This window comes from Oncorhynchus masou, unplaced genomic scaffold (genome assembly GCF_036934945.1).
Source record: "Oncorhynchus masou masou isolate Uvic2021 unplaced genomic scaffold, UVic_Omas_1.1 unplaced_scaffold_3194, whole genome shotgun sequence".
Taxonomy (NCBI): domain Eukaryota; kingdom Metazoa; phylum Chordata; class Actinopteri; order Salmoniformes; family Salmonidae; genus Oncorhynchus; species Oncorhynchus masou.
In genome coordinates this window covers 4432-31713 of record NW_027009610.1, presented here as the reverse complement: position 1 = coordinate 31713, position 27282 = coordinate 4432, and the positions used below count along the sequence as shown (strand labels likewise).

General features: G+C 43.8%; 1 protein-coding gene across 1 annotated transcript; it reads right to left on the bottom strand.

Annotated features, from left to right (window-relative positions):
- Positions 1–3643: 3643 nt before the first annotated feature.
- On the bottom strand, positions 3644–27282 carry LOC135534243 (dual 3',5'-cyclic-AMP and -GMP phosphodiesterase 11A-like; the record flags this gene model as incomplete). Its single annotated transcript, XM_064961326.1, has 20 exons — positions 27271–27282; positions 27064–27222; positions 23880–23969; positions 22870–23010; positions 21229–21293; positions 20971–21091; positions 20396–20471; positions 20205–20272; positions 17780–17872; positions 15032–15082; positions 12010–12156; positions 10665–10772; positions 9482–9591; positions 9202–9292; positions 5834–5934; positions 5605–5682; positions 5438–5501; positions 5244–5318; positions 4103–4186; positions 3644–3859 (listed from the first exon to the last, which is right to left on the bottom strand). Coding segments are annotated over exons 1-20 (1950 nt in total), but the record flags the coding sequence as incomplete, so codon positions are not given.

The window sequence follows — 27282 nt, the reverse complement described above, 5'->3', positions numbered from 1 at the left end:
ACCTTTCCATTGCACAATTTCTCTCAATATTTAATTTAAGTATCCGTGTAGAATGTAGAAACGGTGAGCAAAATGCTAATTGTGTATCCCCCATACAATACATATAGAGCCTAATATATATATATATATATATATATATATATATACTTATTTAATCTTTATTTAACTATAATATATGAAAATATTGTCCGTTTGAATTCTGCTACGGAGTTGCTATCTAAAATAGGAAACTGAGTCCGTCCGTATAGTACCACTTTCAATAGTGCACCACCTCCAGTACACATCTCCCTCCTCTCATCAGTGGAGACAAACTACTGTGGAGTAAAGACCGTTTACAGGAACATCTCAAATAAATGATCAACACACTATTCAGTGTCAACAACAGAACGACCATGTCAACACATATCAGCATGCTGTCCCATTTGGACTGTAGAAACATCAGCATACCTCAACTCTACAGATACATTTGGACTGTAGAAACATCAGCATACCTCAACTCTACAGATACATTTGGACTGTAGAAACCTCAGCATACCTCAACTCTACAGATACATTTGGACTGTAGAAACCTCAGCATACCTCAACTCTACAGATACATTTGGACTGTAGAAACCTCAGCATACCTCAACTCTACAGATACATTTGGACTGTAGAAACCACAGCATACCTCAACTCTACAGATACATTTGGACTGTAGAAACCTCAGCATACCTCAACTCTACAGATACATTTGGACTGTAGAAACCTCAGCATACCTCAACTCTACAGATACATTTGGATTGTAGAAACCTCAGCATACCTCAACTCTACAGATACATTTGGATTGTAGAAACCTCAGCATACCTCAACTCTACAGATACATTTGGACTGTAGAAACCTCAGCATACCTCAACTCTACAGATACATTTGGACTGTAGAAACCTCAGCATACCTCAACTCTACAGATACATTTGACAAATAAATGCATACACATATAGTGTACACATCCAGTATTGATATCATGCATGTACACATTGAACAGAGCAAATGTTCAGCCACAGGCTGAGTACACTAACATGTACAATAAATGCATGCAACCAAAAGGTTGGTCATAGGCTACGTCACAAATGATACCCGATTCCCTATATAGTGCACTAGTTTAGACCAGCTCAAAAGTCCCACACTATACTCTGTATAGGGTGCCATTTGTGACACAGACATAGACATGTCAGCTACTCAAGTAGCTGACATAAACATTCAGGAACAAGATCATGCTCCGGTCTACATTCATTAAGGAAAACGACAGGATAGATAGAGGGAGACAGAAATAGAGAGGGCAGGGGTAGATACAGAGAGAAATACAGAGAGATACAGAGAGATACAGAGAGAGATGACGGGGGGGTAGATACACAGAGAAATACAGAGAGATACAGAGAGATACAGAGAGAGATGACGGGGGGGTAGACAGAGAGAAATACAGAGAGATACAGAGAGATACAGAGAGAGATGACGGGGGGTAGACACAGAGAGAAATACAGAGAGATACAGAGAGAGAGGACGGGGGGGTAGACACAGAGAGAAATACAGAGAGATACAGAGAGATACAGAGAGAGAGGACGGGGGGTAGACAGAGAGAAATACAGAGAGATACAGAGAGATACAGAGAGAGAGGGCTGGGGGGTAGATACAGAGAGAGAGGGCAGGGGGGATAGATACAGAGAGAGAGGGCGGGGGGTAGATACAGAGAGAGAGGACGGGGGCTAGATACAGAGAGAGAGGGCGGGGGGGGGTAGATACAGAGAGAGAGGACGGGAGGGTAGATACAGAGAGAGAGGACGGGGGTAGATTCAGAGAGATACAGAGAGAGAGGACGGGGGGGGTAGATACAGAGAGCGAGGGCGGGGGGGTAGATACAGAGAGAGAGGAGGGGGGTAGATACAGAGAGAGAGGGCAGGGGGTAGATACAGAGAGAGAGGGCAGGGGGTAGATACAGAGAGAGAGGAGGGTGGGTAGATACAGAGAGAGAGGACGGGGGTAGATACAGAGAGAGAGGGCGGGGGGGTAGATATAGAGAGAGAGGAAGGGGGTAGATACAGTGAGATACAGAGAGAGAGGGGCGGGGGGTAGATACAGAGAGAGGACGGGGGTAGATACAGAGAGAGAGGGCGGAGGGGGGTAGATACAGAGAGAGAGGAAGGGGGGTAGATACAGAGAGAGAGGGCGGGGGTAGATACAGAGTGAGAGGGCGGGGGGTAGATACAGAGAGAGAGGGCGGGGGGTAGATACAGAGTGAGAGGGGCGGGGGGGTAGATACAGAGAGAGTGGGCGGGGGTAGATACAGAGTGAGAGGGCGGGGGGGTAGATACAGAGTGAGAGGGCGGGGGGGTAGATACAGAGAGAGAGGAAGGGGGGGGGGTAGATACAGAGAGAGAGGAAGGGGGTAGATACAGTGAGATACAGAGAGGGAAAGAGAGACGGAAAGAGAGCGAGAAAGAGAGAGATCACAGTGATTTCTTGGACATGAAGGCATAACACATTGGTTACTGGACATCTTTGGTTTCAAAGCCGGTCCATGGATGCGCAAGCTTTAACAAACAGGAGGTTTATCACGTGGGCAGCATTACTATATTTCACAAGAGCAGTGCAACGAAGTTGTGAGCAGGAATCTAACATGAATGGATGTTTCACACTCAAGGTTCTTGTCATAAAGATCAACACGTAGTTCACTGACGTGTCCTACAAGGTGGAAACAAAGTGTAAAAAACAGACCTTTTTAATACCCCAACTAGATCAGGTCGAGATACAGACACTACAGACACAACAGTACCACACAGCCTACCTCTTCCTCTCTCCCCCTCCCTATCTCCTAATTCCCCCTCCCTCTCTCCTCCCTCCTCCTCTCTCCCCTCCCTATCTCCTAATTCCCCCTCCCTCTCTCATCCCTCCTTCTCTCTCCCTTCCCTATCTCCTAATTCCCCCTCCCTATCTCCTAATTCCCCCTCCCTCTCTCCTCCCTCCTTCTCTCTCCCTCCCTATATCCTAATTCTCCCTATATCCTAATTCCCCCTCCCTCTCTCCTCCCTCCTTCTCTCTCCCCTCCCTATCTCCTAATTCCCCCTCCCTCTCTCCTCCCTCCTAATTCCCCCTCCCTCTCTCCTCCCTACTTCTCTCTCCCCTCCTTAGCTCCTAATTCCCCCTCCCTCTCTTCTCCCTCCTTCTCTCTCCCCCTCCCATTTCTCCTAATCCCCCCTCTCTCTTAATTCCTCCTCCCTCTCTCCTCCCTTCTCTCTCTCCCCTCCCTATCTCTTAATCCCCCTCCCTCTCTCCTCCCTCCTTCGCTCTCCCTTTCCCTCTCTCTTCAAACCTCAGCCCCCTGCCCCTGAGACAGCTGACCAGACCCTATACTTCCATCTGACCCCAGATGACCACTAGACTCTGTAGTGAGAACTGAAGTCTGATCAAGTACTGAATTTGACCCAAACTCTGGATGACCACTAGACTCTGTAGTGAGAACTGAAGTCTGATCAAGTACTGAATTTGACCCAAACTCTGGATGACCACTAGACTCTGTAGTGAGAACTGAAGTCCGATCAAGTACTGAATTTGACCCAAACTCTGGATGACCACTACACTCTGTAGTAAGAACGGATGTCTGATCAAATACTGAATTTGACCCAAACTCTAGTTGCGAGTTCTGACTGGAGTCAGGATTTTGATTGGTCTCTTGGTTGGGTCCTGACTCAGAGCCAGGACTCTGATTGGTCTCTGCAGTTCTGTGTGTGTGCTGCTGATAGGACGAGCCCAGCTCCTTCCACTTCATGCGGTTGGCTGCTATCCCATCAACCATAGGCTTCAGCTTCACGTTTAGCTTCATCAGAGCCTAGAGGGGAGACAGTGTGGGAGACTGACTTAGAAGGGGCTGAATCGCAGACAGACATGGGCTCATTTCATGCAGGACGACTGAAAAAAGGGCTGAAATAAAGACATTCCAGAGGACATCATACTGTGGAAACATACAGGTCTGGACTACTGGACTGAGATTTTATTGCGCTGGATTTCCCCTTGAACTTGGTGTGTCAGTAACAAACAGACGAGATGGGTTTAGAACAGGCGAGTCCGTTACCTGGTAGAGGGGCTTACAGATCCCATCTATCCACTCCAGCTGCAGGGCGGGCAGCTCGTCTTTACGATTACGGTCAAAGATGGCCTGAGGAGAGAGACGTCGATACGTCAAGGCTAACTTTAGTCATTTCATCCCAACAGTTGAATATCTAAAGAAAGAACTCCCTTCATTAAGGCTAACTTTAGTCATTTCATCCCAACAGTTGAATATCTAAAGAAAGAACTCCCTACATCAAGGCTAACTTTAGTCATTTCATCCCAACAGTTGAATATCTAAAGAAAGAACTCCCTACATCAAGGCTAACTTTAGTCATTTCATCCCAACAGTTGAATATCTAAAGAAAGAACTCCCTACATCAAGGCTAACTTTAGTCATTTCATCCCAACAGTTGAATATCTAAAGAAAGAACTCCCTACATCAAGGCTAACTTTAGTCATTTCATCCCAACAGTTGAATATCTAAAGAAAGAACTCCCTACATCAAGGCTAACTTTAGTCATTTCATCCCAACAGTTGCATATCTAAAGAAAGAACTCCCTACATCAAGGCTAACTTTAGTCATTTAATCCCAACAGTTGCATATCTAAAGAAAGAACTCCCTACATCAAGGCTAACGTCTGGGAACCCAGAGGGCGTTAGAAAGACACTGAAGCTCAGCAGAAGGAAATATAAAAGTCGACTTCCTAAATGCTGTGCAGACTAAAGGTGCATTAATGGAGTTTGGACTCAAGGGAATCAAGGTCGTAGTGGATGGAGAGTTAATATCAAAGTTGATGATCTGACATTGAAGAGAAGTTTATTTTGAAGGGAGGGGTAGTTGGAAGCGAAGTTGTACAATGAAGTGTAGTTTAACAGCAAGTGTAGTTTAACAGGAAGTGTAGTTTGAAGGGAAGTGTAGTTTAAAGGGAAGTGTAGTTTGAAGGGAAGTGTAGTTTGAAGGGAAGTGTAGTTTGAAGGGAAGTGTAGTTTAACGGGAAGTGTAGTTTAACGGGAAGTGTAGTTTAACGGTAAGTGTAGTTGAATGGGAAGTGTAGTTTAACAGGAAGTGTAGTTTGAAGGGAAGTGTAGTTTGAAGGGAAGTGTAGTTTGAAGGGAAGTGTAGTTTGAAAGGAGGTGTTACAGTAGTACTGTATTCTGCTTACCGCTGGAGTTAACTTGAGCTCAGACCTCTCCCTGTCACCTTGCTCGAAAAACTCACTGGTCACCAACTCCGCAACCTGTAGGGGGATTGTCAATGATGCCAATGATGATCCTATGGACCCTAGTCAACACTAGTACATTATACAAGGATTAGGGTGTCATTTGTGACACAGGAAGAAGTTTTGTAACATTTCACCTGTTTGGAGATCTCCCAGGGGCGGGTCACTGCACCCAAGTCACATGCTGTCATTAGCATAGACCTGGTGATGACAGAGGTCAGAGGTTGTTTAGAACCAAACCAAGTCTCCACAGAAGGAGATTGTTGATCATGGTTCAATAAACAAGTAAGACAGATAGAAGGACCTGAGAAGTTCTCTGTGAGCCTCGTCTGTCCAGCTGAACTCTCCAGAGAGAACGCGGTCAAAGAACTGGCTCCTCCTCCTGTTTAGGAGCACAGACAGAGTCACAGAACGGATACAAGGAAAAGGAGGGAGGTTCAATGGCAAAGCAGACGGGAGGTGGCCTGAGTGCCGGTCTGTTTGTGTTATCAAGTTTCTGTTCTACAACTGCATGTGGAAGTTGTAAGTCTTACTGGAAGTGCAGGGTCAGGTCAGTGGAGAGGATGGCCTGTTTCAGTAGCTGCATCATACTACTGTACTCTTTGGAACACAGGTTGGCAAAGATATTATGACCCTGTTGGAAGACATGAGCAAAATATATATTAATATTTTATGACCCTGATGGAAGACATGAGCAAAATATATATTAATATTTTATGACCCTGATGGAAGACATGAGCAAAATATATATTAATATTTTATGACCCTGTTGAAAAAGATATATTATCAGGTAATACATGCAAGGGGGAATTTCAGGGTTGAGGAATAAATGGAAGCTCTTAAGCCTTGGTTTCTCTAATGACTGCCTCGCCTGGTTTACCAACTACTTCTCTGATAGAGTTCAGTGTGTCAAATCGGAGGGCCTGTTGTCTGGACCTCTGATAGTCTCTATAGGTGTGCCACAGGGTTCAATTCTCGGGCCGACTCTCTTTTCTGTATACATCAATGATGTTGCTCTTGCTGCTGGTGATTCTCTGATCCACCTCTACTCAGACGACACCATTCTGTATACTTCTGGCCCCTCCTTGGACACTGTATTAACAACCCTCCAGACGAGCTTCAATGCTACACAACTCTCCTTCCGTGGCCTCCAACTGCTCTTAAACGCAAGTAAAACTAAATGCATGCTTTTCAATCGATCGCTGCCCACACCTGCTCACCCGTCCAGCATCACTACTCTGGACACCTCTGACTTAGAATACGTGGACAACTACAAATACCTGGGTGTCTGGTTAGACTGTAAACTCTCCTTCCAGACTCACATTAAGCATCTCCAATCCAAAATTAAATCTAGAATCGGATTCCTATATCGCAAACAAATATTGCCAAACATACCCTCGTAAAACTGACCATCCTACCGATCCTCGACTTTGGTGATGTCATCTATAAAATAGCCTCCAATACTCTACTCAACAAACTGGATGCAGTCTATCACAGTGCCATCCGTTTTGTCACCAAAGCCCCATACACTACCCACCATTGCGACCTGTACGCTCTCGTTGGTTGGCCCTCGCTTCATACTCGTCGCCAAACCCACTGGCTACAGGTTATCTACAAGTCTCTGCTAGGTAAAGCCCCACCTTATCTCAGCTCACTGGTCACCATAGCAGCACCCACTAGTCACCCCCAAAGCCAATTCCTCCTTTGGTCGTCTTTCCTTCCAGTTCTCTGCTGCTCATGACTGGAACAAATTGTAAAAAATTCTGAAGCTGGAGACTCATATCTCCCTCACTAGCTTTAAGCACCAGCTGTCAGAGCATTTTACAGATCACTGCACCTGTACTTAGCCTATCTGTAAACAGCCCATCTATCTACCTACCTCATCCCCATACTTGTATTTATTCTTTTGCTCCTTTGCACCCCAGTATCTCTACCTGCACATTCATCTTCTGCCGATCTACCATTCCAGTGTTTAATTGCTATATTGTAATTACTTCGCCACCATGGCCTATACAGTGCCTTGCGAAAGTATTCGGCCCCCTTGAACTTTGCGACCTTTTGCCACATTTCAGGCTTCAAACATAAAGATATAAAACTGTATTTTTTGTGAAGAATCAACAACAAGTGGGACACAATCATGAAGTGGAACGACATTTATTGGATATTTCAAACTTTTTTAACAAATCAAAAACTGAAAAATTGGGTGTGCAAAATTATTCAGCCCCCTTAAGTTAATACTTTGTAGCGCCATCTTTTGCTGAGATTACAGCTGTAAGTCGCTTGGGGTATGTCTCTATCAGTTTTGCACATCGAGAGACTGACATTTTTTCCCATTCCTCCTTGCAAAACAGCTCGAGCTCAGTGAGGTTGGATGGAGAGCATTTGTGAACAGCAGTTTTCAGTTCTTTCCACAGATTCTCGATTGGATTCCGTTCTGGACTTTGACTTGGCCATTCTAACACCTGGATATGTTTATTTTTGAACCATTCTATTGAATATTTTGCTTTATGTTTTGGATCATTGTCTTGTTGGAAGACAAATCTCCATCCCAGTCTTAGGTCTTTTGCAGACTCCATCTGGTTTTCTTCCAGAATGGTCCTGTATTTGGCTCCATCCATCTTCCCATCAATTTTAACCATCTTCCCTGTCCCTGCTGAAGAAAAGCAGGCCCAAACCATGATACTGCCACCACCATGTTTGACAGTGGGGATGGTGTGGTCAGGGTGATGAGCTGTGTTGCTTTTACGCCAAACATAACGTTTTGCATTGTTGCCAAAAAGTTCAATTTTGGTTTCATCTGACCAGAGCACCTTCTTCCACATGTTTGGTGTGTCTCCCAGGTGGCTTGTGGCAAACTTTAAACAACACTTTTTATGGATATCTTTAAGAAATGGCTTTCTTCTTGCCACTCTTCCATAAAGGCCAGATTTGTGCAATATACGACTGATTGTTGTCCTATGGACAGAGTCTCCCACCTCAGCTGTAGATCTCTGCAGTTCATTCAGAGTGATCATGGGCCTCTTGGCTGCATCTCTGATCAGTCTTCTTCTTGTATGAGCTGAAAGTTTAGAGGGACGGCCAGGTTTTGGTAGATTTGCAGTGGTCTGATACTCCTCCTATTTCAATATTATCGCTTGCACAGTGCTCCTTGGGACGTTTAAAGCTTGGAAAATCTTTTTTATCCAAATCCAGCTTTAAACTTCTTCACAACAGTATCTCGGAACTGCCTGGTGTGTTCCTTGTTCTTCATGATGCTCTCTGCGCTTTTAACGGACCTCTGAGACTATCACAGTGCAGGTGCATTTATACGGAGACTAGATTACACACAGGTGGATTGTATTTATCATCATTAGTCATTTAGGTCAACATTGGATCATTCAGAGATCCTCACTGAACTTCTGGAGAGAGTTTGCTGCACTGAAAGTAAAGGGGCTGATAATTTTGCACGCCCAATTTTTCAGTTTTTGATTTGTTAAAAAAGTTTGAAATATCCAATAAATGTTGTTCCACTTCATGAATGTGTCCCACTTGTTGATTCTTCACAAAAAAATACAGTTTTATATCTTTATGTTTGAAGCCTGAAATGTGGCAAAAGGTCGCAAAGTTCAAGGGGGCCGAATACTTTCGCAAGGCACTGTATATTTCCATAAATTACCTCATTTGCACTCACTGTATATAGACTTTTTATTTTATTTTGTTCTACTGTATTATTGACTGTATGCTTTGTTTATTCCATGTGTAACTGTGTTGTTGTATGTGTCGAATTGCTTTTCTTTATCTTGGCCAGGTCGCAGTTGCAAATGAGAACTTGTTCTCAACTAGTCTACCTGGTTAAACAAAGGTGAAATAAATCCAATTTTAAAAAAGTAAAAAAAGTAAAGGTGATGGTCGCCAAGTTCACCTCACTCTGTAGGATCATGACTGCATGGTTGAAGTGATGGTGCTCCAGAGTAGCTGATGTCCCGTAGAGCAGGGCCAGAGCAGAGCCAGTCCTATAGGAAGCAGCAAAGGAGGGACATTCAACTGAATGATTGATGATTGATTAACAGGGACGATGGACTGACAGGCAGGACGGACGGACGTGCAGACTGACTGACTGATCAGACTAATATCATCCTCATTTTTCTTTATTTTCCTTCATTTTCCTTATTTGTCTTCGGCGCTCAGCCGAGGTGACTCACTTGGCCTGGAAGGCGTTGTTGGTGCCACGGTGGTCTAAGTCATGGCAGAGACAACCCACCATCAACGCCAGGGTCTCTGCATCCGACAGAACATCCTGGAAACCAGCCGTCTGCGGACACAGAGGTAACGGAAGTACCGAATCTATCCAAACATGACTTGTGTCCCAAACGGCACTCTATTCACTATATAGTGCACTACCCTTGTCCCGTCCCTGGTCAAAAGTGGATAACAAAATAGGTCATTTGGGACAGAACCATTGTAATTGGTTAATCTTCACTTTAATTGCCTTGGTGGGGAATTGAGGAACAATGTGAAGAAAACAGTTTTCCAAGACAAAGGGGTTGAATACTTATTGACTCAAGGCATTTCAGCATTAAATGTTAAATTCATTTTAAAAGTTTCAAAAACATAATTCCACGTTGACATTATGGGGTATTGTGTGGAGGCAAGTGACACAAAATCTCAATTTAAGAAATGTTTTAATTCTGGCTGTAACACAACAAAATGTGGAAAAAGTCAAGGGGTGTGGATTCTTGATGAAGGCACTGTAGAACCCTTTTTTGAAGGTTCTATAAGGGTTTTAAATTGAACTTTTACAGTGCTGCAGAAAACCCTTTCCTAAGGTAATACAAAGAACCATTCAAATATGGTTCTATATACAATAGCACCAAAAAGGTTCCGCTATGCTTACAACATTTTTCGTTGCTATTGAGAACGCTTTTTAATATTTTTAATCTTTTATATTGTTAAAACTCCATAGTTGCCATTATTGTGTTAACTGGTAGCTGTGGAAGGGCTGGGGTCCCTGAGGAGAGGATTGAGATCGTCTGACTCAGCAAACAGAACTGACACAAGGTCTTACACAGAGTCTTTTACGAGACACTGTCCTGGCCATATTCAAATGTGACATGTAATAACACAACAGATGACATCAACTGGAATGACACTCTCACTCATGGCTGCACAAAAAGATTTTTGAGCAAACCCCGCCCTTACATTTTAATTAGCACTAAAAGATCAAATAACCCTTTTCTGATCTGTAAAGAACCATTTAAGGGCTCAAAGGGAACTTTGACTCATTATGGTTCGTTCCACATAGAACCATCCGCCTTACCAAAGAACCCTTGAGGAACGCTCTTTTCTAAATGTGTACACAGAGCATCTTTTGTTGCGTTGACTCACTGTGATCATGAGGAACATGCACTGGCACACGTTGAAGGCATGCCTCCAGTTATGGTATGCCACCGTGCGATAGTTCTTCCTCACCGTCAACAGCCAGCGACACAGGACCTGAGAGGGAGGAGGAACCGTCTTATGGAATAAATGTTTGCTTTGCTGTTGTTCTCATATCAGGTGTTACTGTAACATGTCACCAAGAGAGTTCATCAAAAACAAGATCAATAGGGTTGTAATATTCTGGTCCTCCCAATAGGGTTGTAATATTCTGGTACTCCCAATAGGGTTGTAATATTCTGGTCCTCCCAATAGGGTTGTAATATTCTGGTCCTCCCAATAGGGTTGTAATATTCTGGTCCTCCCAATAGGGTTGTAATATTCTGGTACTCCCAATAGGGTTGTAATATTCTGGTCCTCCGAATAGAGTTTAAATATTCTGGTACTCCCAATAGGGTTGTAATATTCTGGTACTCCCAATAGGGTTGTAATATTCTGGTACTCCCAATAGGGTTGTAATATTCTGGTACTCCCAATAGGGTTGTAATATTCTGGTACTCCCAATAGGGTTGTAATATTCTGGTCCTCCCAATAGGGTTGTAATATTCTGGTCCTCCCAATAGGGTTGTAATATTCTGGTACTCCCAATAGGGTTGTAATATTCTGGTCCTCCCAATAGGGTTGTAATATTCTGGTACTCCCAATAGGGTTGTAATATTCTGGTACTCCCAATAGGGTTGTAATATTCTGGTACTCCCAATAGGGTTGTAATATTCTGGTACTCCCAATAGGGTTGTAATATTCTGGTCCTCCCAATAGGGTTGTAATATTCTGGTCCTCCCAATAGGGTTGTAATATTCTGGTACTCCCAATAGGGTTGTAATATTCTGGTACTCCCAATAGGGTTGTAATATTCTGGTACTCCCAATAGGGTTGTAATATTCTGGTACTCCCAATAGGGTTGTAATATTCTGGTACTCCCAATAGGGTTGTAATATTCTGGCACTCCCAATAGGGTTGTAATATTCTGGTCCTCCCAATAGGGTTGTAATATTCTGGTACTCCCAATAGGGTTGTAATATTCTGGTACTCCCAATAGGGTTATAATATTCTGGTACTCCCAATACGGTTTTAATATTCTGGTCCTCCCAATAGGGTTGCAATATTCTGGTCCTCCCAAAATTCCCAGGTTTTACAGAAACCCCAGTTGGAAGATTCCCGGAATCAGGACAGAATAACCAGGAAATCTGCTACAATCCAACTTGGATTTCTGGAAAATGTAGTGATTTTGGAAAAGTTGCTGGAGAGAAATACGAAAGCCTCTCCATTCTCCCTCATTGTTGACCTCACTCACGTCGTAGTCAATCTTAAACTTCTGGACGGCTCCGAGTTCCAGAAACATCCGGAGGGAGGCAGTGATCATGGCGTCGTTGTCCAATGAGAAATCGTTGAAGTGGAACTCTTCGATGCCCAGCTCACTGCTCAAAGGGATCTTAGCAGCCTGAGGGAGTAGAATGTGGGGGTGAATATTGAGCGTCCTAGTAGGTGAACAGGAAATGACAAACTCAAAGCCTCAGGTCCTCCGACCTCAACCTTCACCCCCCTCCCCGCCACCAGTCCCTCCAGTCCCTCTTTATGATTGGTCCTCTGACCCCCACCTCCTCCTCCCCCCTCACCAGTCCCTCTTTATGATAGGTCCTCTGACCCCCACCTCCTCCTCCCCCCTCACCAGTCCCTCCAGTCCCTCTTTATGATAGGTCCTCTGACCCCCACCTCCACCTCCCCCCTCACCAGTCCCTCCAGTCCCTCTTTATGATAGGTCCTCTGACCCCCACCTCCTCCTCCCCCTCACCAGTCCCTCTTTATGATAGGTCCTCTGACCCCCACCTCCACCTCCCCTCACCAGTCCCTCCAGTCCCTCTTTATGATAGGTCCTCTGACCCCCACCTCCTCCTCCCCCTCACCAGTCCCTCCAGTTCCTCTTTATGATAGGTCCTCTGACCCCCACCTCCTCCTCCCCCTCACCAGTCCCTCTTTATGATAGGTCCTCTGACCCCCATCTCCACCTCCCCCCTCACCAGTCCCTCCAGTCCCTCTTTATGATAGGTCCTCTGACCCCCCCCCACCACCAGTCCCTCTAGTCCCTCTTTATGATAGGTCCTCTGACCCCCACCTCCTCCTCCCCCTCACCAGTCCCTCTAGTCCCTCTTTATGATAGGTCCTCTGACCCCCACCTCCTCCTCCCCCTCACCAGTCCCTCCAGTCCCTCTTTATGATAGGTCCTCTGACCCCCATCTCCACCTCCCCCTCACCAGTCCCTCCAGTCCCTCTTTATGATAGGTCCTCTGACCCCCATCTCCACCTCCCCCTCACCAGTCCCTCCAGTCCCTCTTTATGATAGGTCCTCTGACCCCCCCCCCCCCACCACCAGTCCCTCCAGTCCCTCTTTATGATAGGTCCTCTGACCCCCACCTCCTCCTCCCACCTCACCAGTCCCTCCAGTTCCTCTTTATGATAGGTCCTCTGACCCCCACCTCCTCCTCCCCCTCACCAGTCCCTCTTTATGATAGGTCCTCTGACCCCCATCTCCACCTCCCCCCACCACCAGTCCCTCTAGTCCCTCTTTATGATAGGTCCTCTGACCCCACCTCCTCCTCCCCCTCACCAGTCCCTCCAGTCCCTCTTTATGATAGGTCCTCTGACCCCCACCTCCACCTCCCCCTCACCAGTCCCTCTAGTCCCTCTTTATGATAGGTCCTCTGACCCCCACCTCCTCCTCCCCTCACCAGTCCCTCTAGTCCCTCTTTATGATAGGTCCTCTGACCCCCACCTACACCTCCTCCCACCTCACCAGTCCCTCTAGTCCCTCTTTATGATAGGTCCTCTGACCCCCACCTCCTCCTCCCCCCTCACCAGTCCCTCCAGTCCCTCTTTATGATAGGTCCTCTGACCCCCACCTCCACCTCCCCCCTCACCAGTCCCTCTAGTCCCTCTTTATGATAGGTCCTCTGACCCCCACCTCCTCCTCCCCCCTCACCAGTCCCTCTAGTCCCTCTTTATGATAGGTCCTCTGACCCCCACCTCCTCCTCCCACCTCACCAGTCCCTCTAGTCCCTCTTTATGATAGGTCCTCTGACCCCCACCTCCACCTCCCCCCTCACCAGTCCCTCTTTATGATAGATCCTCTGACCCCCACCTCCACCCTCACCAGTCCCTCTTTATGATAGGTCCTCTGACCCCCACCTCCACCTCCCCCCTCACTAGTCCCTCCAGTCCCTCTTTATGATAGGTCCTCTGACCCCCACCTCCACCTCCCCCCTCACTAGTCCCTCCAGTCCCTCTTTATGATAGGTCCCCCGACCCCCACATCCACCTCCACACCTCACCAGTCTCTCCAGTCCCTCTTTATGATAGGTCCTCTGACCCCCACCCCCACCTCCTCCTCCCCCTCACCAGTCCCTCCAGTCCCTCTTTATGATAGGTCCTCTGACCCCCAACTCCACCCTCACTAGTCCCTCCAGTCCCTCTTTATGATAGGTCCTCTGACCCCCACCTCCACCCTCACCAGTCCCTCTTTATGATAGGTCCTCTGACCCCCACCTCCACCCTCACCAGTCCCTCTTTATGATAGGTCCTCTGACCCCCACCTCCACACCTCACCAGTCCCTCCAGTCCCTCTTTATGATAGGTCCCCCGACCCCCACATCCACCTCCACACCTCACCAGTCCCTCCAGTCCCTCTTTATGATAGGTCCCCCGACCCCCACATCCACCTCCACACCTCACCAGTCCCTCCAGTCCCTCTTTATGATAGGTCCCCCGACCCCCACATCCACCTCCACACCTCACCAGTCTCTCCAGTCCCTCTTTATGATAGGTCCCCCGACCCCCACATCCACCTCCACACCTCACCAGTCTCACCAGTCCCTCTTTATGATAGGTCCCCCGGCCCCCACATCCACACCTCACCTCACCAGTCTCTCCAGTCCCTCTTTATGATAGGTCCCCCGACCCCCACATCCACCTCCACACCTCACCAGTCTCTCCAGTCCCTCTTTATGATAGGTCCTCCGACCCCCACATCCACCTCCACACCTCACCAGTCCCTCTTTATGATAGTCCTGGGGTGTACTCATTAGTCTGACGTAACAAAACATTTTGCAATGAAAATGGACGTTTCTCTTGGACAAATTCAGGTATATTCCTCCCTGTTTCATTCCATTTTCTTCTGTTTGGTTCCTAGTGAATACACCCTGGGAAAGTAACCAGGTGACTTCTACATGGACACCTGTTTGGATTATTATCTTGTAGATTTTGTTTGTTTTGTTTGTTTGTTTTTCTATTTCTTCTACATGTAATGTAATTCTCAGACATACCTTGAGTCTGTCCACCTCTACCTTGGAGCATGTGGCGTGGTAGGACAGCATCTGAGGAAGGAGAAAACATCATCATGGACTCTCTCTCCCTCTTTATCTCTCTCTCTCTCTCTATCTCTCTCTCTCTCTCTCTCCCTCTCTCTTTCTTTCTTTCTCTTTCTCTCTTTCTTTCTTTCCCTTTCTCTTCCTCTCTCTCTGGCCCCCTGCAGGTGGGTGTGGGACATGCATGATGATATGGGATCTAGCGCAAAGTAGTGCACTATATAGGGAATAGGGTGCCATTTGGGATGCATACAGAGATGCAATATTGTCTTCTTCCCACTACTCATGACTGCATTTTTACAGTATTATCCTCTACTGCCTGAGCCGATCCGGCACATTAATATTCAGCAGGGTTCTTCTCTCCCACCATAAATATTTCAGCTATTTTCACTGTTTCCAAAGATGGGATGCTGTCAAAAAAAGATTGCACACAGCAAAAAGTGTCAGGAGTAAAAAATATACTAGTATATGATATATCAATATATAGTATATAAATATATATATAGTATATATATATAGTATATATATAGTATATATAATGCAATATATTAGTATATAGTATATATAATATAATATACTAATATATAGTGTATACATAATATAATATAATATACTAATATATAGTATATATAATATACTAGTATATAGTGTATACATAACATAATATAATATACTAGTATATACATAATATAATATACTAGCATATAGTAAATATAATATACTAGTATATAGTGTATACATAATATAATATAATATAATATACTAGTATATCGTATATATAATATACTAGTATATAGTGTATACATAACATAATATAATATACTAGTATATAGTATATATAATATACTAGTATATAGTGTATACATAACATAATATAATATACTAGCATATAGTAAATATAATATACTAGTATATAGTGTATACATAATATAATATAATTATATGAGTATATAGTATATATAATATACTAGTATATAGTGTATACATAACATAATATAATATACTAGTATATAGTATATATAATATACTAGTATATAGTGTATACATAACATAATATAATATACTAGTATATAGTGTATACATAATATAATATACTAGCATATAGTGTATACATAATATAATATAATATACTAGTATATAGTATATATAATATACTAGTATATAGTGTATACATAACATAATATAATATACTAGCATATAGTAAATATAATATACTAGTATATAGTGTATACATAATATAATATAATATACTAGTATATAGTATATATAATATACTAGTATATAGTGTATACATAACATAACATAATATACTAGTATATACATAATATAATATACTAGCATATAGTAAATATAATATACTAGTATATAGTGTATACATAATATAATATAATATAATACACTAGTATATCGTATATATAATATACTAGTATATAGTGTATACATAACATAATATAATATACTAGTATATAGTATATATAATATACTAGTATATAGTGTATACATAACATAATATAATATACTAGCATATAGTAAATATAATATACTAGTATATAGTGTATACATAATATAATATAATATACTAGTATATAGTATATATAATATACTAGTATATAGTGTATACATAACATAACATAATATACTAGTATATAGTATATATAATATACTAGTATATAGTGTATACATAACATAATATAATATACTAGTATATAGTGTATACATAACATAATATAATATACTAGTATATAGTATATATAATATACTAGTATCTAGTGTATACATAACATAATATAATATACTAGCATATAGTAAATATAATATACTAGTATATAGTGTATACATAATATAATATAATATAATATACTAGTATATAGTATATATAATATACTAGTATATAGTGTATACATAATATAATATAATATACTAGTATATAGTATATATAATATACTAGTATATAGTGTATACATAACATAACATAATATACTAGTATATAGTATATATAATATACTAGTATATAGTGTATACATAACATAATATAATATACTAGTATATCGCCTCTCATCAAGTCTGATATGTGTTTTAACCACATTACCTCCGTTGTTTCATAAAGCATTCTGAGGACCAGACAGTCAGACAGACAGACAGACGGACAGACAGACAGACAGACAGACAGACAGACAGACAGACAGACAGACAGACAGACAGACAGACAGACAGACAGTCAGTCAGTCAGTCAGTCAGTCAGTCATACAGACAGACAGACAGACAGACAGACAGACAGACAGACAGACAGACAGACAGACAGACAGACAGACAGACAGACAGAGGAGCCCAAAGCCCAGCAACTAGACTGACCAGCTAACAAGTTCATTTTACATTTACATTTCAGTCATTTACCAGACACTCTTATCCAGAGCGACTTACAGTTAGTCCATTCATCTTAAGATAACCAGGTGAGACAACCATCTATCTCAGTCATAGTAAGTACATGTTTTCTCAGTAAAACAGCTATCAGTAAAGTCAGAGCTTGTAGGGGGGGAAAGTCAAGTATGAGTGTTAGTGCACGAAAGGCATATTTTAAAAACTTTTAAAAACTAAACGCCTAGTGAGTGAAGGGAGAAGAGTACATGTCTCAGTCCCAAATTGCACCCTAAGCCCTTTATAGTGCACTACTTTTGACCATTTGTGACGCATCCTATCAATGCTCACATCCAGGGCCACAGACTGCTTGGCCCAGGTCTTCTTCACTTGATTGTACATCATGGTGTTGTTGATCCCCAGCCCACAGAATATCACAAAGGCCTGTATGGAGAAAAACGTTTTGACCAATAAAACAGCTTTCGAATTAAGCAACAAGGCATGAGGGGGTGTGGTATATGGCTGATATACCACGGCTAAGGGCTGTTCTTAAGCCCTTCTTCACATCGCGGAGTCCCTGGATACAGCCCTTAGACGTGGTACATTGGCCATATATCACAAACCACAGAGGAGCCTTATTGCTATTATAAACTGGTTGCCAATGTAATTAGAGCAGTAAAAATAAATATTTTGTCATAGCATGGCTGTCAGCCAATCAGCATTCAGGGCTTGAACCACCCAGTTTATAATATCTATTATACAACAGGTGGGTCTAATCCTGAATGCTGATTGGTCATAGCCAGTGTCTATTCCACAAGTTACCACCGGCTAAATCTATGACATTGAAATGTCTATTTACTCTGTTCCATCTGACTGCTGAATCCACTGTCTCATCATACATACATACAGTGAGGGAAAAAAGTATTTCATCCCCTGCTGATTTTGTACGTTTGCCCACTGACAAAGACATGATCAGTCAATAATTTTAATGGTTGGTTTATTTGAACAGTGAGAGACAGAATAACAACAAAAATATCCAGAAGAATGCATGTCAAAAATGTTATAAATTGATATGCATTTTAATGAGGGAAATAAGTATTTGACCCCCTCTCAATCAGAAAGATTTCTGGCTCCCAGGTGTCTTTTATACAGGTAACGAGCTGAGATTAGGAGCACACTCTTAAAGGGAGTGTTCCATATCTCAGCTTGTTACCTGTATAAAAGACACCTGTCCACAGAAGCAATCAATCAATCAGATTCCAAACTCTCCACCATGGCCAAGACCAAAGAGCTCTCCAAGGATGTCAGGGACAAGATTGTAGACCTACACAAGGCTGGAATGGGCTACAAGACCATCGTCAAGCAGCTTGGTGAGAAGGTGACAACAGTTGGTGTGATTATTCGTAAATGGAAGAAACACAAAAGAACTGTCAATCTCCTTCGGCCTTGGGCTCCATGCAAGATCTCACCTCGTGGAGTTGCAATGATCATGATAATGGTGAGGAATCAGCCGAGAACTACATGGGAGGATCTTGTCAATGATCTCAAGGCAGCTGGGACCATAGTCACCAAGAAAACAATTGGTAACAGACTACGCCGTGAAGGACTGAAATCCTGCAGCGCCCGCAAGGTCCCCCTGCTCAAGAAAGCACATATACATGCCTGTCTGAAGTTTGCCAATGAACATCTGAATGATTCAGAGGACACCTGGCTGAAAGTGTTGTGGTCAGATGAGACCAAAATGGAGCTCTTTGGCATCAACTCAACTCGCCGTGTTTGGAGGAGGATGCATGCTGCCTATGACCCCCAAGAACACCATCCCCACCGTCAAACATGGAGGTGGAAACATTATGCTTTGGGGGTGTTTTTCTGCTACAACTTCACCGCATCAAAGGGACGATGAACGGGGCCATGTACCATCAAATCTTGGGTGAGAACCTCCATCCCTCAGACAGGGCATTGAAAATAGGTCGTGGATGGGTATTCCAGCATGACAATGACCCAACACACGGCCAAGGCAACAAAGGAGTGGCTGAAGAAGAAGCACATTAAGGTCCTGGAGTGGCCTAGCCAGTCTCCAGACCTTAATCCCATAGAAAATCTGTAGAGGGAGCTGAAGGTTAGAGTTGCCAAACATTAGCCTTGAAACCTTAATGACTTGGAGAAGATCTGCAAAGAGGAGTGGGACAAAATCCCTCCTGAGATGTGTGCAAACCTGGTGGCCAACTACAAGAAACGTCTGACCTCTGTGATTGCCAACAAGGGTTTTGCCACCAAGTACCAAGTCATGTTTTGCTGAGGGGGTCAAATCCTTATTTTCCTCATTAAAATGCAAATCAATTTATAACATTTATAACATGCGCTTTTCTGGATTTTGTTGTTGTTATTCTGTCTGTTCAAATAAATCTACCATTGAAATTATAGACGGATCATGTCTTTGTCAGTGGGCAAACGTACAAAATCAGCAGGGGATCAAATACTTTTCTCCCTCACTGTAGATATAGATAGATAGAACCTGCTCAATCCACTGTCTCAACATACATATATAGATAGATAGAACCTGCTCAATCCACTCTCATCATACATACATAGATATAGATATATAGAACCTGCTCAATCCACTGTTTCATCATACATACATAGATATAGATAGATAGAACCTGCTCAATCCACTCTCATCATACATACAGTATATAGATATAAATAGATAGAACCTTCTCAACCCACTGTCTCATTATAGATATATAGATAGAACCTCAGTGGAGAGGGAGCTCGCCTCAAACAGTCTTTGATCTGCATCATTGAACGTCTTCCTGTCCAGGCGATTTAGAATCTGGGCAACCCCTTAAAACAGTACAGAAAATATATCAATATTTGTAATTATTGAACGGGTGGAATAGCAGAGAGGTAAAAAGACAGAGTGGTTTTCAAGTGACAGTGGATGGCTGAACAGACTGGTGAACCCACCTATTATCTGATGAGTCCGATTCCAGATGGGGACGCACAGTACTGATCTGATGTGGAATCCTGAGGCTTGATCTGCCTGGGGAGCACGGAGTGGAATGTTACTGTGTGTGCAAGCCCACGCATCTGTGTGTGTGTGTGTGTGTGTGTGTGTGTGTGTGTGTGTGTGTGTGTGTGTGTGTGTGTGTGTGTGTGTGTGTGTGTGTGTGTGTGTGTGTGTGTGTGCACGCATACAGATGTAGGATCTTAATTTAATCACTCTCTTGTTGCTGAGAATGTTCCTGCACAGAAGGAAATGCAAACCTGCAGTGTATTCAAGGTTTAAAAAAAGCTTTCAAAGTTTTTAATTTCCACTTTAAAATGTCAGGATTGTCAGGATCAACAAATGTATCAACCCCCTACAAAACATTTGCCTTATTATTAAAAAAAAATATTATTATTTTCCTGCTGTAGCAAACTGGCTCAAATTAAGATCCTACATCTGTACGTGCGTGCCTGCGTGTGCCTGTGTGTCCAAATGTGTGTGTGTGTGTGTGTCCATGCGTGCGTGTGTTGATTGTGAGTGATTGGTGCCCCACCTCAGCATCAAAGCGGGGGTCCTGACAGACGTCGCTGATGTTGACAGGAAGTCCTGTGGACGCCACCAGCTCAGCAATGCTGTTATTGATCAGCCAATCAGAGCAGGACAGCTTCTCCATGCTGACTTTGTCAAAGAGACACACACTCTCAAGAAATGCCAAATACATGAATTGGGGATACAGGAGGATGTCAGTCCTTCCTATCAATGATTATGTATAACTATTAAAATATCTTCTCCCAAGCAGCGGAGACTTCACCTGATGTCACGGTCCATGTTGCACAGGGGAGACATGAGCTCAAAGGTCTTTGAGAACTTTACCACCTGCATAACATACACACAATTACAGAGGGGAGAATTGGAGAGGGGAACATTGGAGAGGGGAGAATTGGAGAGGGGAGAATTGGAGAGGGGAGAATTGGAGAGCGAAGTATTGGAGAGGGGAGAATTGGAGAGGGGAGAATTGGAGAGCGAAGTATTGGAGAGGGGAGAATTGGAGAAGGGAGAATTGGAGAGGGGAGAATTGGAGAGAGAAGTATTGGAGAGGGGAGAATTGGAGAGCGAAGTATTGGAGAGGGGAGAATTGGAGAGCGAAGTATTGGAGAGGGGAGAATTGGAGAGCGAAGTATTGGAGAGGGGAGAATTGGAGAGGGGAGAATTGGAGAGTGAAGTATTGGAGAGGGGAGAATTGGAGAGGGGAGAATTGGAGAGGGGAGAATTGGAGAGGGGAGAATTGGAGAGGCGAGTATTGGAGAGGGGAGAATTGGAGAGGGGAGAATTGGAGAGCGAAGTATTGGAGAGGGGAGAATTGGAGAGGGGAGAATTGGAGAGGGGAGAATTGGAGAGCAAAGTATTGAGAGAGAAGTATTGAGAGGGAGAATTGGAGAGGGAGGGGTGGAGAGGGGGAGAATTGGAGAGGGGAGAATTGGAGAGGGGAGAATTGGAGAGTGAAGTATTGGAGAGGGGAGAATTGGAGAGGGGAGAATTGGAGAGGGGAGAATTGGAGAGCGAAGTATTGGAGAGGGGAGAATTGGAGAGGGGAGAATTGGAGAGCGAAGTATTGGAGAGGGGAGAATTGGAGAAGGGAGAATTGGAGAGGGGAGAATTGGAGAGTGAAGTATTGGAGAGGGGAGAATTGGAGAGCGAAGTATTGGAGAGGGGAGAATTGGAGAGGGGAGAATTGGAGAGTGAAGTATTGGAGAGGGGAGAATTGGAGAGGGGAGAATTGGAGAGGGGAGAATTGGAGAGGCGAGTATTGGAGAGGGGAGAATTGGAGAGGGGAGAATTGGAGAGCGAAGTATTGGAGAGGGGAGAATTGGAGAGGGGAGAATTGGAGAGGGGAGAATTGGAGAGCAAAGTATTGGAGAGAGAAGTATTGGAGAGGGGAGAATTGGAGAGGGGAGAATTGGAGAGCGAAGTATTGGAGAGGGAAAACAGAAGAAAAGAGAAATTAAGAAAATAAAGGAGGAGAGAAGAGCTGAGGTCTCACAGGTGAGTTTATTGTTTATGACACATTCATAGCAGAGGAGAGGAGAGAAATGAGAGAAGGAGGGGGAGAGGAGCCAGGGAGAAGAAATTAGAGGAGGGGAAGGAGAGGAGTCGAAGAGAAGGAAGCAGAGGAGAAGAGGGGAGAGGAGCCAGGGAGAAGGAAGTAGAGGAGAAGAGGGGAGAGTAGCCGGGGAGAAGGAAGTAGAGAAGAGGGGAGAGGAGACAGGGAGAAGGAAGCAGAGGAGAAGAGGGGAGAGGAGCCGGGGAGAAGGAAGCAGAGGAGAAGAGGGGAGAGGAGCCAGGGAGAAGGAAGCAGAGGAGAAGAGGGGAGAGGAGACAGGGAGGAAGCAGAGGAGAAGAGGGGAGAGGAGCCGGGGAGAAGGAAGCGGAGGAGAAGAGAGGTCAGTCTCACAGGTGAGTGTATATCCTCCAGCAGCAACACAGAGCAGCGTTCACACTGCAGCAGGGTCACAGCTCTCTGCATGATCTTCCTCACTATCTTCTCCAGGTCTGTCTGTTCTTCAAACAGGTCATTCACCACCTCTAGCAGAGCCTGGAGGAGCACAACAACAACACTGACCACTCTCTCTATTTGTCTAAGAAATGGAGAGAGAGTCTGGAGAACGGTGTAGTGTACAACTCCTCAGAGGGTATAAAGATTAGCTTGTGATTGTTGTAAGACATGTTTTCCCATTTTTTGTTCTGAACAGTAGATTCAATGTATACTGTAAACTGTTTGTCCCTTTAAATGCAATAGAAATCTAAATGATGGCTTACATAATCAGGACTAATCATCTTGTTTATGGTTGGAAGTCTAATTCAACATAAATTGAGAGACAGACAGGCTATGTGAGAGAGACAGGCTATGTGAGAGACAGACAGGCTATGTGAGAGACAGACAGGCTGTGTGAGAGAGACAGGCTGTGTGACAGACAGACAGGCTATGTGAGAGACAGACAGGCTATGTGAGAGACAGACAGGCTATGCACTCTTAGAAAAAAAAGGTGCTATGTAGAACCTAAAAGGGTTCTTTGGCTGTCCCCATAGGAGAACCCTTTGAAGAACCCTTTCCACAGAGAGTTCTACATGGAACCCAAAAGGGTTCTACCTGGAACCAAAAGGGTTCTCCTATGGGGGCAGCCAAAGAACCCTTTCCACAGAGAGTTCTACCTGGAACCAAAAGGGTTCTCCTATGGGGGCAGCCAAAGAACCCTTTCCACAGAGAGTTCTACATGGAACCCAAAAGGGTTCTACCTGGAACCAGAAGGGTTCTCCTATGGGGGCAGCCAAAGAACCCTTTCCACAGAGAGTTCTACATGGAACCCAAAAGGGTTCTACCTGGAACCAGAAGGGTTCTCCTATGGGGGCAGCCAAAGAACCCTTTTGGAACCCTTTTTTGGAAGAGTGTGTGAGCCAACTTACTCTGCTCCTCTCGTACTCCTTCCGGGACTCTGAAAACAACGTGGCGTTGGAGATGGATATTCCGCAGAACGGTAGATACATCTGCAGCACCTGATGGGGGGAAAGCAGAGGAGGAGACAGAAAGAGTTCTAGTTCTGAGGCTAAATGATAAACAGAAAAAACAACATCTAGAATTCAGTGGTTGGAGTCTGATCTCAACTTTACTGTGTTCCTTCTAAACAGCCAAGTCACAAAATCCATCAGTGGGATATTTCAAACTTTTTTGGTCCGTCTAGAGTATCTGTGTATACGCGTGTGCATGTGTGTGTGTTGGTGGCTAGTTTACCATTGATAACGCTCTTCTTTTCTTCAACGTCTAATAACACACCTGGCTGCTTTCCTCTTAATGGAGTATTGATTTAGTAAATTCATTACTCAGGTATTAAGTAGGTATTCTGAATGTGCTAGACAACAAGCAGTCACTTACGTAAGATTGAGTCTTTTTTAATTGGTTTTCTGTTAAGCAGCCTGTGGGTTTACTGCCTAGACCTATTTTCAACACACACTGAACATACATCTCAACCCAACTCTTTGATATGTGCTGCCATTTCTCTCAAAGACTAGGTTCAAACCTAGTTTTTTCAAACCTAGATTAGCAAATAGCATGCATCACAGATAGCATGCATCACAGATAGCATGCATCACAGATAGCATGCATCACAGATAGCATGCATCACAGATAGCATGCATCACAGATAGCATGCATCATAGATAGCATGCATCACAGATAGCATGCATCACAGATAGCATGCATCACAGATAGCATGCATCACAGATAGCATGCATCACAGATAGCATGCATCTGTGAAAATTGTTTTAACAAGGGGTTGCCAAGAATTGCACGTCTTCATATAAATGAGTCTGTGTCCATCGCTCTTTTGAAGATCTAATGCATAAAGTGTTGAAAAAGAGTTGACGGTCTTGTTTAACTAAATCCTGCCACCTGGTGGGCATTAAGGAGAACTCCACGGCTAATCCCAAATGGCTCCCTGTTCCTTACTCACACCATTCCCAACGTAGGGCCCATAGAGTCCTGATCTAAAGTAGTGCACCATGTAGGGAATAGGGTTCCATTGAGGACATCAAAACAAAAATCACCTGGCGACGAAGAGAGAAAAAACTATTTCACAGGAAATGGTTGAACAGGACCAATGTGTGAAAAAATATGTACATTAGTGAAAGCCCTATAGCTCTAACATCTGTATTGGGGTTAGTAGTGAAAGCCCTATAGCTCTAACATCTGTATTGGGGTTAGTAGTGAAAGCCCTATACCTCTGACATGTGTATTGGGGTTAGTAGTGAAAGCCCTATAGCTCTAACATCTGTATTGGGGTTAGTAGTGAAAGCCCTATAGCTGCACCATCCGTATTGGGGTTAGTAGTGAAAGCCCTATACCTCTGACATGTGTATTGGGGTTAGTAGTGAAAGCCTTATACCTCTGACATCTGTATTGGGGTTAGTAGTGAAAGCCCTATACCTCTGACATCTGTATTGGGGTTAGTAGTGAAAGCCTTATACCTCTGACATCTGTATTGGGGTTAGTAGTGAAAGCCTTATACCTCTGACATGTGTATTGGGGTTAGTAGTGAAAGCCTTATACCTCTGACATGTGTATTGGGGTTAGTAGTGAAAGCCCTATACCTCTGACATCTGTATTGGGGTTAGTAGTGAAAGCCTTATACCTCTGACATCTGTATTGGGGTTAGTAGTGAAAGCCTTATACCTCTGACATCTGTATTGGGGTTAGTAGTGAAAGCCCTATACCTCTGACATCTGTATTGGGGTTAGTAGTGAAAGCCTTATACCTCTGACATCTGTATTGGGGTTAGTAGTGAAAGCCTTATACCTCTGACATGTGTATTGGGGTTAGTAGTGAAAGCCTTATACCTCTGACATCTGTATTGGGGTTAGTAGTGAAAGCCTTATACCTCTGACATCTGTATTGGGGTTAGTAGTGAAAGCCCTATAGCTGCACCATCTGTATTGGGGTTAGTAGTGAAAGCCTTATACCTCTGACATCTGTATTGGGGTTAGTAGTGAAAGCCCTATAGCTCTAACATCTGTATTGGGGTTAGTAGTGAAAGCCCTATAGCTCTAACATCTGTATTGGGGTTAGTAGTGAAAACCCTATAGCTGCAACATCTGTATTGGGGTTAGTAGTGAAAGCCCTATAGCTGCAACATCTGTATTGGGGTTAGTAGTGAAAGCCCTATAGCTGCAACATCTGTATTGGGGTTAGTAGTGAAAGCCCTATACCTCTGACATCTGTATTGGGGTTAGTAGTGAAAGCCCTATAGCTCTAACATCTGTATTGGGGTTAGTAGTGAAAGCCCTATACCTCTGACATCTGTATTGGGGTTAGTAGTGAAAGCCCTATAGCTCTAACATCTGTATTGGGGTTAGTAGTGAAAGCCCTATAGCTACAACATCTGTATTGGGGTTAGTAGTGAAAGCCCTATAGCTGCAACATCTGTATTGGGGTTAGTAGTGAAAGCCCTATATCTCTAACATCTGTATTGGGGTTAGTAGTGAAAGCCCTATAGCTGCAACATCTGTATTGGGGTTAGTAGTGAAAGCCTTATAGCTCTAACATCTGTATTGGGGTTTGTAGTGAAAGCCCTATACCTCTGACATCTGTATTGGGGTTAGTAGTGAAAGCCCTATACCTCTGACATCTGTATTGGGGTTAGTAGTGAAAGCCTTATAGCTCTAACATCTGTATTGGGGTTAGTAGTGAAAGCCTTATACCTCTGACATCTGTATTGGGGTTAGTAGTGAAAGCCCTATAGCTCTAACATCTGTATTGGGGTTAGTAGTGAAAGCCTTATACCTCTAACATCTGTATTGGGGTTAGTAGTGAAAGCCCTATAGCTCTAACATCTGTATTGGGGTTAGTTCTTATTGGATATTCCTGTATGTGAAATAATAATCTACCCGGTTGGTTCTGAGACAGTAACGCTGATCTCCCATTGGTGGAGATAGTGGTGATGATGTCAATGACAATAATGAATTCTCATTGTACAGGAACTTTAGTTTTACCACTCTTCTATTGGTCCATGAAGCCAGACAAGCTCAATCGAGCCCAGCTAAAGGATTTGAAATGATTTCTAGTAGTATTCTGAACTCAGGTGTGCTGTGGACTGACCTTCTCGTCGTCCTCCGTAAAAGGTGTTCCGATTGGGTTCTTGTTGATGGCCTGCACAACCCCGATGACCTCTCCATCACTGTTACAGATGGTCATACACAGGATGGACTGGGTCTTATAGCCGGTCAGCTTGTCTATCTCATCACTGAACCGATGATCCTGCAGGGGGAGACATATAGGAGGAGAAATACACACACACACACACACACATAAACACAT